The sequence below is a fragment of the Sturnira hondurensis genome, unplaced genomic scaffold, assembly GCF_014824575.4.
Source record: "Sturnira hondurensis isolate 20B ecotype Veracruz unplaced genomic scaffold, ASM1482457v3 Scaffold0004474, whole genome shotgun sequence".
In the NCBI taxonomy this organism is placed as follows: Eukaryota; Metazoa; Chordata; class Mammalia; order Chiroptera; family Phyllostomidae; genus Sturnira; species Sturnira hondurensis.
Genome location: NW_028077105.1, coordinates 17,143,801 through 17,158,670, shown reverse-complemented (window position 1 = coordinate 17,158,670; position 14,870 = coordinate 17,143,801). Strand labels below are relative to the sequence as shown.

The window sequence follows — 14,870 nt, the reverse complement described above, 5'->3', positions numbered from 1 at the left end:
AGGTCTTTTACCTCCTTGGTTAGATTTATTCCCAGATATTTTATTTTTGTTTTTGCTATATCAAATGGGATTTTTTTCTTGATTTCTGCTTCTGCTGTTTCATTGTTGGTATACAAAAATGCCTTTGATTTCTGGATATTGACTTTGTATCCCGCTGTTTTGCCAAATTAATTTACTAGTTCAAGCAGTTTTTGGATAGAGGCTATAGGATTTTCCATGTACACTATCATGTCATCTGCAAACAATGCCAGTTTTGTTTCCTCCTTTCTAATTTGGATGCCTTTTATTTCCTTTTCTTGTCTGATTGCTGTGGCTAGAACTTCCAATACTATACTGAATAGAAGTGGTGAAAGTGGACAACCTTGTCTTGTTCCCAATCTTAGTGGAAAAGCTTTTAGTTTTTGCCCATTGAGTATGATGTTGGCTGTAGGTCTTTCATATATGGCCTTTATTATATTGAGGAATGCTCCCTCTATTCCCACTTTGCTGAGTACCTTTATCATAAATGGGTGTTGGACCTTATCAAAAGCTTTTTCCGTGTCCATTGATATGATCATGTGGTTTTTGTGTTTGCTTTTGGTTATGTGGTGTATTACATTTACTGATTTACGAATATTGAACCATCCTTGCATCCCTGGGATGAATCCCACTTGGTCGTGGTGTATGATCTTTTTGATGTATTGTTGGATTCGATTTGCCAATGTTTTATTGAGGATTTTAGCGTCTATGTTCATCAGTGATATTGGCCTGAAGTTTTCTTTCTTTGTTGTGTCTCTATCTGGTTTTGGAATTAGGATGATGCTGGCTTCATAAAAAGAGTTGGGGAGTTTTCTCTCCTTTTGGATTTTTTGGAATACTGACAGTATTCTTTTCAATCTCTTTAGTCTTTAGTCTTTTGCTGCACTAGGACAAGAGTGAATGAATTCTATCTTCATTGAGAAAGAAGACATTCAATTAAGAAATGGTTATACACATGCTCTGTCTATAAATGTAGTTATTGCAGCCATAATGTAGTTGTCAGTCAAAAATTAATACGGTTTATTTGTTTCATCATGTTGGTGGATTGTTTGAAAATGCTGCATGGGCAGCAAGTTGGGCCTCCGATACATTGCTAATGTCCATTAAGGAGCTAATGTCCATCTAAGAAGAGCAAATCAGCCAACTGCACTACACTGCATTCCCACTGTCAGTTCAGTCATGTGTTCATTTGGCCAACTACGTTTTGCTCACAAAACAGGATATTCACAAACAAAGACCATGATTGACCTAATAAAGTGATTAACTGTGATGGTTTGTGCATTCCACTCACATCCCCCTAAATTTAATTTCTACGGTTTTTAAAAATTCATTTAGAATGTTAAAGCTTGAAGCATCCCTGGGGTAGCCTGGTGAGTAGAGTAAAACTACTGTGTGCATATTTTCCTACTCTCCTTGGCTCAGCAATTACGATGATAAAGTCACACGTCCCCTCTGAGCCTGCCAATTACATACCTAGCTCCCTGATGGACAAATCCTCTAGAAGAATATACAAGCATTTACAATTTAACACATTCAAAACAGAGCTTTTTATTCTCCCTGAAAACATGCTCCTCCTTCACTTCTCTCCAGATCAGGAAATGGCATCATCATTCACCCAGTTTATAAGTTCACCAGCCATTAAGAGCCCAAGGGTATCCTTGATGTCCTCTGTCCCCTCACTACCTACGTCCAGTCTATCTCCAGACTTGCTGAGTCTTCACACACCCGGCCACTTCCTTCATCTTCACTGCCATTCTGAGCAAAGCCACCAGCATCTCTTGCACAGACTGTGACACTGCACTTATCACCGGTCTCCTCCCATGCTTTGCTCGTTTGTATCCCTTCTCTGCACAGTAGCCAGTCATTTTTTAAAAATGTGTTGCAATAGATCAGCTATTAGCTGCCTGCTACATATTCTTCAAAGTCTTCCTTTGTTCCTTTTTAAAAATATTTTATTGGTTGTGCTGTTACAGTTGTCCCAATTTTCCCCCTTTGCCCTCTCTACCCAGTACCCCCATTCTCTCTAGCAGTCCACCCCCTTAGTTCATGCCCATGGGTCATGCATACCAGTTCTTTGGCTTCTCCATTTCCTATATACTGTTCTTAACCTCCCCCTGTGTATTTTGTACCTACTATTTATGCTTCTTATTCCCTGTACCTTTTCCTGTGTACTCCCCTTTTCCCTCCCAGCTGATCTCCATATCTATGATTTTTTCTCCCATTCTTGTTGTTTGCTTAGTTTGTTTTTTTTAGATTCAGTTGTTGATAGTTGTGAATTTGTTGCCATTTTTTAAAAAGATTTTATTCATTTTAAGAGGGAGAGGAAGGGAGAGAGAAAGAAAGGGAGAGAAACATCAATGTGTGTTTGCCTTTCCCTCATGCATCCCCTACTGGGGACCTGGCCTGCAACCCAGGCATGTGCCCTGACTGGGAATTGAACTGGCAACCCTTTGGTTCATAGGCTGGCACTTGATCTACTGAACCACACCAGCCAATGAATGTTGCCATTTTAATGTTCATAGTTTTGATTATCTTCTCTTTCTTAAATAAGTCCCTTTAACCTTTCATGTAATAATGGATTATTGATGATGAACTCCTTTAGCTTTACCTTGTCCGGGAAGCACTTTTATCTGCCCTTCCATTCTAAATAATAGTTTGCTGGATAGAGTAATCTAGGTTGTAGGTCCTTGCTTTTCATCTCTTTGAATACTTCTCCACAGTCCCTTCTCACCTACAAAGTTTCTTTTAAGAAATCAGCTGACAGTCTTATGGAAACTCCTTTGTATGTAACTCTTTTTTCTTGCTGTTTTTAAGATCCTCTCTATGTATCTTTAACCTTCAGCATTTTAATTATGATGTGTCTTTGTATAGTTCTCTTTGGGTCCAATTTGTTCCGGACTCTCTGTGCTTCCTGGATGTGTATGTCTATTTCCTTGAGCAAATTAGGGAGGTTTCTTTCAGTATTTTTTAAAATAAGTTTCAATTTCTTCCTCTTCCTCTTCTCCTTCTGGCATCCCTATGATTTGGATGTTGGTATGTTTGGAGATGTCCCAAAGGCTCCTTATATTGTCCTCATAGTATGTTTGTTACTATGAGGCTTCTCCATTCTGGCTTGAATGTTTATTTCTTCTTTATGTTCCAAATTGTTGATATGAGTCCTGGCTTCATCCCCTCCACTGTTGGCTCCTTATAGATTTTTCTTTATTTCACTTAGTGTAACCTTCATTTCTGCCTGGGTCGTTTTTATGTTCGTAGCCATACTCAGTGAGTTCTTTGAGAATCCTGATTACCAGTGTCTTGAACTCTGCATCTGATAGGTTGGTTATCTCTGTTTTGTTTAGTTCTGTTTCTAGGGTTTTTTTTCTGTTCTTTCATTTGGTCCATATTTCTTTGTTTCCGCAATTTGGCAGTCTCTTTGTGTATTTCTGTGCATTAGGTAGAGCTGCTTCAACTCCCTGTCTTAGTAGCGTGGCCTATTGTAGGAAAAGCACTGTAAATTCTGTGGGGCACAGCCTTAGGTAATCACTGGGGGAGGGGGCAACACACTTCACTTCTTTTTGGCTCTGTGTGTGTGTGTGGGGGGGGGACTTAGAGAGGGGACTATGCCACTGCCTGGCTTCTGGAGGTTTGCCCGGCACTCACCCTGTTTCCAGTCACTTCCCTTACTCCCCATATACAACTGGTGCCCTTCTAGTTGTTTCCCTGATACTGAATCCCAGGGGGGTGGGGTTTGAGTACATTCTAAATCTGTGCTGGCCCTTTAAGTGGAGTCCCTTGAAANAAAAGCACTGTAAATTCTGTGGGGCACAGCCTTAGGTAATCACTGGGGGAGGGGGCAACCCACTTCACTTCTTTTTGGCTCTGTGTGTGTGGGGGGGGGCTTAGAGAGGGGACTATGCCACTGCCTGGCTTCTGGAGGTTTGCCCGGCACTCACCCTGTTTCCAGTCACTTCCCTCACTCCCCATATACAACTGGTGCCCTTCTAGTTGTTTCCCTGATACTGAATCCCAGGGGGGTGGGGTTTGAGTACATTCTAAATCTGTGCTGGCCCTTTAAGTGGAGTCCCTTGAAAATCTGGAAGTTTCTTCTGCCACCTCAAACCCCACTGGTTTTTACAGCTAAACTTTATGGGGATTTATCTTCCTGGCACTGGAGTCCTGTGCTGGGCAATCTTGAGACTGCAATCCTGTGCTTGAGAGCCTGGTGCTGGGATCACTGGCTGTCAGGTATCCCTCCCAGCTTTTACCCACCACATGTGAATGTGGGGCTGTCAGTTCCACTGCCCCCGGCTCTCCACAGCACTCCGCATCTCTGCACAGCTCTGCCCGTCTCTGCATCACCACCCCTCCTATGCATCTGGATGAACGTGGCTTCTTCACATCCTTCATTGTCTGACTTCCATACAGAACCACTTTCTGATGGTTCTGGGTGGCATTTGTTTTGAGATCTAGTTGTACTTCTATCTGTGGTTGTGTGAGGAGACAAAGTATGTTTACCGATGCCTCCATCGTGACCAGAGGGAGGCTTCTTATTACCTTAGACTAAGGTATCAATTTCTCTCCAAGACATGCAAGGCCCTGCATAATTCATCTGTTGCCTGATTTTCCAACCTCAGCTCACTGCCCTATTCTGTTCATCCTGCTCAGCTGTTCTGTCCTCTGGCAGCTCCTGTAACACATCAGGCCCTGTTCCTTTGGAAGCTCTTTTCATTTGCAGATCTCCCTGCCTAAAACAGTTTCCCCCTGGCTCCTCCTGTGGTGATGTCCTCTTAGTCCTTCAGCCATCAGGGTAAATGCCACCTTCACAGAGAAGCTTTACCTAGTCACACTTTTCAAAGCAAGCCTCCTACCATTTGCCGTGAAGAACCTTTTTCTTCCTTCCAACATTAGTACCAACTTGAAGCCTCTTGTCCTTCCTGTTTCCCACTGCACTGCTAGCCCATAACAGAGCGCTCAGGGCAGGGCATGTATAATTTAGCGAATACAAGACATCAGAGCCAATATGTGAGCATCCATGGTATGCCAGGTAATGTAATACAAGGTTAGAATTCAGGAATATTCTAGCCCAGTCATGGAAAATCTAATTCAGTAGTGATGCTATAAATACATACGTACATGCATACATATATACATACATACATAAGCAAGCCAGACCTGGCTGGTGTAGCTCAGTGGATTGAGCATGGGGCTGCGAACTAGAAGATCGTGGTTTGATTCCCAGTCAGGGCACATGCCTAGGTTGCAGGCCACTTCCCAGCAGGGGACTCGTGAGAGGCAACCACACATAAACATTTCTCTCCCTCTCACCTTCTCTTCCCCTCTAAAAATGAATAAACAAAATCTTTTTTTTTAAATTAAATAAATAAATAAATAAATAAATAAAATTTTAAAAGACTTTGGTGCCTAGGTTGTGCTTGAATCAAGTTTGATTATTTTTAGTGAATTAACTTAAGGATATGTCTTGCTGCTAACCTCAGATTCCTTAAAGGAATACTGAATTAATTTTCATGTTTTTTTATTGTAAATTATTTAGTATTATATTTTTAGTAACTTGGTTAAAAGGAAAATGAATAATAGGTAGCGAGAAACCCAAGTACAGCAAAATTAACTGCTTTTAGAGAATTAAGACTTCTGCTGGACAAAAGCCATCTAATCTTACACTCGGAATATCCATGAGAGGTCTCATACTCAATGGACCAAGAAAGTGGTCATTCCGGTTTCCTCTTGGGGAGCTTCCAGCACACTAGAGGGGGCTGTTGCGCTGAGTTTGCTTACTGGTCAAAATAATTTTGTACATAGCTTCGATGTGGCTTTCCTTAAACTTAGTATCAAAACGATGATTTATACCCATAAGTATTTTTCACATGGGAAAAACAAACTTCTCTTCGGAAGAGTCACTGGTCTTCACAGTAAAAAGGACTGGATGTCCAGTGCCTACCACATCCTCTAAAACTCACAGGATTCAAGGAAGCAGTCTGCCCAGGGCCCACAGTAGGTACATTGTATCAAGGATTCCTTCGGAAAGGTTGGTTACTTATATTATAGAGCCCAAAGATCCACTGAATTGTATTGCTTATGCTTATTCTATGCCTTATTCTTTCAAGGTAGAGAAATGAGCATTATTTTTCTACATTTGCGTTATATCAACATCTATGAAAAAATAAATCAAACTATAGATTTAGATCCAACAAAACTGTGCACTTACAGAATTAGTGTTAACAACTGTGTATCAAATTATAATCAGAGAAAGAGAGAGATTGAGAGGGTGAGAGACGAGACAACCATATAGAATTTTAAGGGCATTTAAAAAAAAATCTTTCTCTTTTGTACAACTTAATCGTTCGATGGTCTGCAAAGCATTTACCTATTTATTTAAAAACAGCAGAAGTTACATGTGAGAGCCCATGGCACATGAGGGAAGGGGATAAAGGAATGGGTCTCTGTGCGCTGGCAGTAGGGCTGAGCAGGATCTTTGAATCTGGAAGGTTACCTTCTGCTAAGAGCAAGGACTGTCTTCCCAAGGTCACGTGTTTAAGATTCGAGTTCAGTACTCTGACTTAGTCCTGATCTCTTTAACAGGTAATCTATTCAATGTAACAATACATGATACCAAGCAGTTTTGTTCTGTTTCGCAAATAAAAAACTAAGTGGAACCTGATTGACAAAATAAACAAATGAGCAAACTAGAACCAGAGACTTGAAAATAAAGGACAGTGATCAGAGGGGAAGGGGGAGGCGGATAACGGGTGAAAGATGGGGAAGGGGAAAGCAAAGGAAGACAAAGAGAAGACCCGTGGGGACGGACAGTGGGGGGATTGACTGTGGGATTTGGAGGGACAAGGTAGGGGAGAACGATGAGGATGAAGGCGGGACAACTGTAACTGAACAAAAATAAATTTTTTAAAAACCCAACAAAAAAGATGAAAATAGTTTGACAGGGATAGTAGAAGTTAATTACCGCGCAACCAAGAATGGAATTCAGAAGCCTTGACCCCATGTTCTGACTGTAGCCACTAAGAGGAATTCACTCCTAGAAGCAAAATATCAGATATGTAGCGAGAAGCAGAAAGGTTATATATCTATTTACTTTCTGCGTTTTAGCTATGTGTTACCCAATACTAACCACCAGTTAATGGAGTGGAAGGAAAACCCCCTTCTGTGAGTGATCAGAGGTGTGCACACACAGAGGCCCCGGCGGAGGCTGTGACGCTGCCTCTCTTTCCCCTCCCGCAGGCCTGCTCTACGTGGGCTTCACTGCCTGCATGTTCGGTCTCTACAGCTTCATGCCGGTCGTCATAAAGAAAACCAGCGCCACTTCAGTCAACCTCTCCCTGCTCACAGCAGATTTGTACAGCCTGTTCTGTGGATTGTTCCTCTTTCACTACAAGGTAAGTGGGGGCAGTGCTCTTTTGGGAAGACACTTGGTAGGGAATTAACCCGCCGGGGCATACAAGTAGGACCACTCTGAGGTGGAAGGGCCTGATTTGGGGCGGGAAGATAAGAACGGAACTTTGCGCCAACCCCTGTAATCTGGGTATTTACATTTCCACTGTAAGGCAGAGGCAACATTTTGCCATTACAGACCAGTAACTACAGACGATGGATAGTGAAAGACGAGCCATTGCCACAGAGGAAAGAGCTTTCAGTAATGGAGGACAGTTTTTTTCTGAGACCCTTCAGCCCAGAAGCGCCCCTTTGTTCAGCTTAAAGCCGGGAAGATTTGTGCAATTTCCAAACTATAACCACAAAATGGATTCTGCCGAAGGCGCCGGACAAAAGACACAGTGCCCGCAGTTTCTGCTCTGCAGATGTTTTCAAAGCTGCAAGTGTGAATGGGAAGTGCCAGTGCATTGGAAGCGTGCTTGGCCCTGGACTGTGCAAGCCCACTTGTACCAGATTTTTTGAATAACTAGTTATAGTACATAATGTATTTTCTCGTCCTAATGATTTTCTTAATAATATTTTCTTTTCTCTGGCTTACTTCATTGTAAGAAGACAGTATATAATATAAATGATGTTGCAAAATATGTGTTAACTGCTTATGTTGTCAGTAAAGTAGGCTCTTAGCAGTTAAGTTTTGGGAAGTCAAAGTTATAAATGGATTTGGGCAGGAGGTTGGCACCCATAATCCCTGAGTTGTTCAATGGTCAACTACAGTTTCTTTACTGAAAGTTGGGGGTTTGAGTAAAAGAATGCAAAGAGATATTTTGAAATCTTTGCAGTTAGTATGCCAGCCCTGAAGAAAAGGAGAAATGACTCAGTTCAAGGTGGCAGTCCTTTGGAAGCCTGCCCACAGCCCAACGCAAGGCAGGCCAGACTGGCTGGGTGGGACATGGAGGTCACACGTTACCTTTTAAATGCTACATTTCCTGCAGCTGTTTACAATGAACTGGAACTGGTGTGTGAGAAGAGACTTGGTTGCCATTCCTTAACAAGTCCTGTAAGATAAAGGCCAGTGGGAACTATGACCAGTGTGAAAAAGGACAAGTATGGAGTATTCAAACAGAGGAGATCAAATTAGGACAGTAAAAAGAAGAAGGGGAAAAGAAGAAACACAGTTCTGCCCACTTCTAGCCACATGCTTCACCAGTGGTTTTACAATTTGAATCATCAGCACACAGGTGTGGCAGCTCCTGGGGCATCTCAGTGGGCCTGGCGTCTTCAGCCAGGTCAGACTGGGCGTGGAGGGTCCCAGAGAAGTGCTAAGTTGGGAAGAGTATGTACTTGAGAGAACCAGAGGCACAATGGCTAAAGTGCATAATCAGAAATATGACTGAGAGAAGCCAGAGTCACAGCCAGGAAACAGACTGAGGAGGACAAACAAGGGTGACAAACCAGGGTCACAAACAAGTTGGCAGCTGGAAGGACCAGAAGCAGGTCTAGAAGACAAGCGGCAGAGGAAGCTGCTATGGCAGTGGACAGGAAGAGTGCTGACTTCTTCTTTTACATGGACCCTGTGCTCAGTGTGGTGGCAAGCATGACCATTTAAAGGAAATGTCTAGGACAGGGCAATGTTTATACATTGTTGCTGGTTTTTGGTTTTGCCTGGATAGTGCAATCTGTGTTTTCTGATCGCACACTGGTTATCCTAAGGGTAAAAGGTAAAGTCACAACATGTTCCTCTCATGCTACTCCCAGCCACAGTGCTGGGAGGCCCAGGTCCTTTTACCATCCCTCCCATACCCACCCACTTATTTTCCAGAGACCTAGGGTCCTGTAGCTATGGTCTCGTCAACAGGCACAGTGCCCACCACTTCTTCTTCTCTCTGCAGCTAAGCATCCACATCCAGTTCATTCCTTAAGCAAGAGTTCAGTTCTCAGGAATTATTCCTTTAATTGTTATTTTAAGCTCCGGACCTAGAATCTCGTAAATATTCCTTAAGGAAAGAGGACTAAAACCTATTGCTCCGATTGAGGATTGTGGTCACTTCTTCGGCAATGCAGATCCAGTCCAGCTCTCCGTGTCCCTTACAGCAGTGTTCCTGAAAATCGGGTTTCACCAGGGGCACTTGCTGAAAATGCAGAGTCGTGGGCCACCCCTCTGAGCCACAGAATCAGGAAGAGGGGACATGCCTGAGGGAGTGTGCATTGCTAGCCGGCTCCCCTGTGGGGCCCTTGCTCCCCGAATGCAAGATCACATACCTGAGAGATGTACCTGAGTGGTGCTCCTTTCTGTTTAAACGTACCACTCCTCATACTTCCACTGACTTTTGACTAGACCTGGGATGCACCACACTCACAACCATCAGGTATCCAAGAAGGGCGACGAACCAGGTAAAGTCCAGTGCTGTCCGTCCATCTTCAAGCAGCACTTGGCTGTCACTGCTTCCCCGGGATAGGTAACTTTGCTGCAGAGCAGCCATGCAGCAACCCTCAGCCCACCATCCTAAGGGAAGCTGTGTCACCCTGAAAATTAAGTTCTCGTAGTCATCATTTGGGGGTGAAATAGGTGTTTTTATTTCTTAAAGCAACATTTTTTACTTTATACACTCATTCTGTTACCAGTCAAAAGATAAATTCCCTTAAGGTAAAATTAGTTCAACACGATAGGGTTATTTTAAGTTAAAATTGATTCCTATTGTCTTTTTTAAAATTGAACTTTCAAGAGAACTGTTGGTTCACGTGCTGTTTTAAGAGAGAACACAGATCTCATTGACCCTATACCTGCCAGTGTCCCTGGAAGCACCAAAGTTTAAATTTTGATGAAGTCCAATTTACCTATCTGGTAGTATTTTTGAAAACATGAAAGGAACAAAGTCCATCACACCCCAGACTTCAGGCCACCGGTCTTCCCCAGTGGTTTCTGACACTGCTCCTCTCCAGGGTGGCCTGGGCATTGCCTGCTCTCAGGGGGTGGTTGAAAGTCACAACCTACGGAAGGGAAGGTGCCATTCACACGAGGGCATCTGTAACTATAGAGAGAGCACAGTGTGGAAGAGAGTTTAAGCTCATGGCCCTCGAACTTGGCTGCACATTGGAACCACCCGAGGAGTTTAAAACGTACTGATGCTTAGGTCCCACTCTCACTGATTCCAATTGACGTGGTCTGCGGTGCAGCTTTAAATGTCAGATTTTAAAAGGCTCCACTGCAGCCAGAATTGAGAGCCATTGGTTCAGACTTATATTACGTGGCTGTGAGCAAGTAGAACTAACACCCTGGGGTGAATGGTATAAGATTACAGCTAAATATAAAGAAACTGTATTCACAGTCAGTCATTTGAAAGTGGAATCGACTGTCTCGTGAGTTCCCCCTCATGAGTCCCTGCCACTGGAGAATCTGGGTGAGAACGTGAGAGGGATGACGTGAGGGACCTCACACTCCAGCACTGAGGAATGACCAGTGACCTCTAAGACTGCATTTGGTTTAACTACAGTCTGCAGTTACAGTTTATTCTTTCACTTAATCATGATGTCTTTACTCCAAAAAGCCTTCTGGTCTAGTGATAAATGCCTGCAGGTTTCCAGGGAAGGGCTATTTGCTCACAGACATTGCTTACCCAGGCAGAACTAAATGATTAAACGAAGCTCTCCTACCCAACATTGATTATTTGCCTTTTCTCACTTTCCACCCTTGGGGAAAAAATTCATTCCCTTCTCCACCCATCAGTCCACTATCTGCAGCTTCTCTGCCTCTTGCACTGATGGCCATGCTGACTGGGCAATAAAGCCCACGTCCTGGAGAAGCAAATGACCCACTTCCAGAATGGACTATCTACACTGTATAGTGCTGCTGCAAACTGATTCTACAAGACTTTTGACAAGCGCTTATTCATTTCTGTTCTTTATTACCTGACAACATTGTTGAATCCAGAAAAGTAAATCCATAGCAACCCATGGAAATCGCAGGAAGTAAGCTTTACTGGGCCTCAGCGACCTCCCAAAACTGACCCAGGAAGAGATTTTCATGGAAGCTTTTCAATATGGTAGTGTGTTGGTTTTTCTACATCAGAGCTTAATCAGTTAGAAAGTTTATCTTCTTATATTTATTATATGGACAAGGATACTTCTGAAAGGTGTGTGCTTCCTGTGGCTGCTGTAACAAATTGGCACATACTTAGTGGCTTGAAACAAGACAGTTTATGACCTCACCGTTCTAGAGGTCAGAAGTCTCGCCGAGCTAAAATCCAGGGTCAGCAGAGCCGTGTGGCTGCTGGAAGCTCTAGGGAAGGCCTTTTCCCTTGCCTTTTCCAGCTTCTGCAGGCTGCCTGCAGTCCTTGGCTCCTGGCCCCTTCCTCTGCCTTTAAAGCCAGCAGGACAGCATCTTCCAATCTGACGGCCATTCCTGCTGCCCCTGTGGGACTGACTATACTGGCCCCACCCAAGTAACTCAGAATAATCTCTCCATATCAAAACCCTTAATTCAGCCCCATTTAAAATCCTTTGCACTGTGTAAAATAACATAGTCACAGGTCCCTGGGATTAGGATATGACGACCTTTGGGGAGCCATTACTCTGCCTGCCACAGAGGGACTGTCAATTACAGCAGAACCAATAAGGGCACATTGGCTCCAAGCCAGACTAGCTGGGCTGTGTGGATGTGCTCTTTGGAGACCACATCCGGTCAATGAAGACACATACTCCACCCACAGATACTGTGCTCTGTTGAATTTCCCAACTGGTTTTTAAAGTAGTTCTGGTTACCTGGTGAGATGGGACTTTAACGAAGAAAACACTAAATTATGTGGGGAGAAAATGTACTGGGTGGGAGGAGCACTTCAGTATCTACATTGTGAAGTACAAATTCAAGTAACATGTGTGTGGGTATCGGGGAGAGGCATGGACCATGAAATCAAAGGATCCTAGATTTCAGTTGTGGCTTCTGCTTATTTACCCTTCTAGTACTTTGAACAAGTTTTTTACTCTCTCCAACCTTCGAGGTGATGAGACTTGCCTCATGGGGGTTTTGAAGGGATTCAGTAACTTATAAATGGTGACTAACAATGATGCATTTCTGATGTAATGTGTGTGGTTCAGGGTTAGAAATCCCCATCCTCATTTTTAGGATATGAATCTTATTTTAAGATGTTGTTACTAATATAGCTTTTAATAATTTTGTGTGTTTTTTCACATTCCTTGTTCAAAAAGGTAAAAACTGGGATTTTATGTATGACAATTTATAAAATATTGATTACATCAGTCATTGTCAACTGAATTCTTTGATTCCCTCATTGCTTATAATAGAATTTTTAGATGATAGTCATAAATGCAAACATTCAAGGCTTGTTAAAATAAAATACCAATAAATTCTCTCATGATGGGCCATCAAGTACTGATAATTCTTCAGGAAAATAGCAGCCAATCCTGAATAGATAGGGTATCCCCTTCAAAAAAAGGGAATTCACACATTTTCAAGGCTTCATATTGCTACAGAGTTAAACTTGAGAGTAATTTCATAAGATTATTTTCCATAGTTTTATCAAAATAAACAAAAAATTGATAGAGGATAAAAATGAACAAATCCCCTTTAAACACTCCACTTAAGCCTGGTGTATAATTTCCCACCCTCAGTAGCTGGAAACTGTGGGAGCTCCTATTAGCAGTTATATTTTAGGGAAGTCAGGGCTCCATAAAACTTATAATCTTACATCCAAAAAATTGTTTTTTATCCACATTTTCACTCTTTTTAAAAAAGCAGAAAGAGAGATTTCAAAATCATTTGTCCAAGAGGACTACTTCAATTCTCCTGGGTGATATGATTCACATGAATTTTTTAGAATCTCATCTGGATGTGTTCATTAGAAAAGACTTTACATGTTTTTCTCATTGCTGTGAGTTATCTTTGACAAACAATCAGAGAAGTTTCTTACACTGTCAGCTACCTATTCCAGCGATCCAGACTACATCCTGTGAAGACAGGTGTTAAATGTGAGGTCCACTAGGACCCTCGCTGTCAGCCCCTGAAAAGCACGCTGCACTTGTTCTCTCGCTGGTGTTGTCGTTGTTGTTCTTGTTATGAGATTTGGTGAGAAAGTTTAATAACTCTGGATGTGGGGCTAACTCAATAATACATTATCATGCACTAAATTTAAAAGGACTTTACCCAACAAATATGTATTCCATGCCTGCTATGTGCCAGGCACTGTTTTGGTGCTTAACATCGTTTATAAATAAAGACAACAAGAGCACCAAGGTGGATTAATTCAAAGGATGAGATTCCAAACCAGCAATCTGAAGCATCCCTAGCATCTGAGCACCAGTGCCGGGAAGTCTGCAGAGACTGCATTCTAAGTGAAATATTTCATTAGCCACGCACGGATTAGAATCTGGAGCCAGGCAACTGCATGCATCCTCTGTGGCAGTGAGCAGTTTCAGTAATGGAACTGCACTTGAAGAGCCAGGGCAGGCAGCTGATGAACATAAAAGAAACACTACACACCTTATTTATAAAAATACTCTCATAAGTAGCCTGTTATATTTCCTTCTATAAGAATGGCATCTCAAAAGGCTATGAGTTTTAAGTTCATAGTACCTAAATATAATTATAAATGGGCGATATTTAAATTAATACTTAGGTTTTATGAGTCTTTTGCTATTTGTTAAACTGTCACTGGTGAGAAGAGAACTCAGTAAACTGGCATCACGGAGGCTCCAGAGCATTGCACGTGGAACACCAAGGTGACAGAGCAGCAGCCATCAGCCTTTCTCATCTCACGGCACGCACATGCTCACTACTCAAATTATGCGGCACACCAAAACATATATATTTTGCATATCTGGCAAAAAGTATGTGTAATTTTGACTCATTCACACTGGAAGCTATTGTTGTGTTGGCTATTGTCATTTTTTTCACAATCTACAGGAAAAGAGGTCAATGCCCCTGACTAAGTAGTCAAGTATTGCATGTTTTAAACATTCTTGCAGTGCACTGGTTGAAAATCGCTGTGATGGAGCAATGAATGTTTGGAAACTCAGCGCAGTGTCTTGGGAGGTTTCTATCCTGCTGAACTAGGTAGGGTACGTGTTACTAGCTTCCACAGGTGTGAAGGAGGCCTCCCATGCAGCCATTCAGGAACCCAGGCTCCTTCTATCTTGTGACTCTGTCATCCTGCAGGGCAGGGATCAGCAAACTATGCCTGCGAGCCAACCCTCTGTGTTTCTGGACGGTGTTAGTGGCACACAGCCACACCTATTTCTTTTTATATTACCCATGCCTGCTTTTGCCCTGCAGTGACTGCACTGAGTACTTGTGACAGAGACTGTGGGGCCCATAAGACTGAAATATTTAGTAGCTAGCCCTTTAAGAAAAAATTCACCAGCCCTGGGCAGGGCCCTTGGAGTTCTCTGCACAGCTCTCTGAGGCAGCTCAGAGGCTCTCACAGCTGAGTCTAGACTCCTGTCCACAACCTCCTCCC

The 14,870-nt window shown here is 42.7% G+C and overlaps 1 protein-coding gene across 1 annotated transcript in view; it reads left to right on the top strand.

The window, feature by feature from the left end:
• The window catches only part of SLC35F1 (solute carrier family 35 member F1), a gene marked incomplete at its 5' end in the record, with an annotated part of 68,265 nt that overhangs the window by 35,300 nt on the left and 18,095 nt on the right, over positions 1-14,870 (top strand). Inside the window, one exon of the mRNA XM_037045863.1 lies at positions 7,252-7,406. Within this exon, the coding sequence (XP_036901758.1) occupies positions 7,252-7,406 (155 nt within the window). The remainder of the gene's footprint in view (positions 1-7,251; positions 7,407-14,870) is intronic.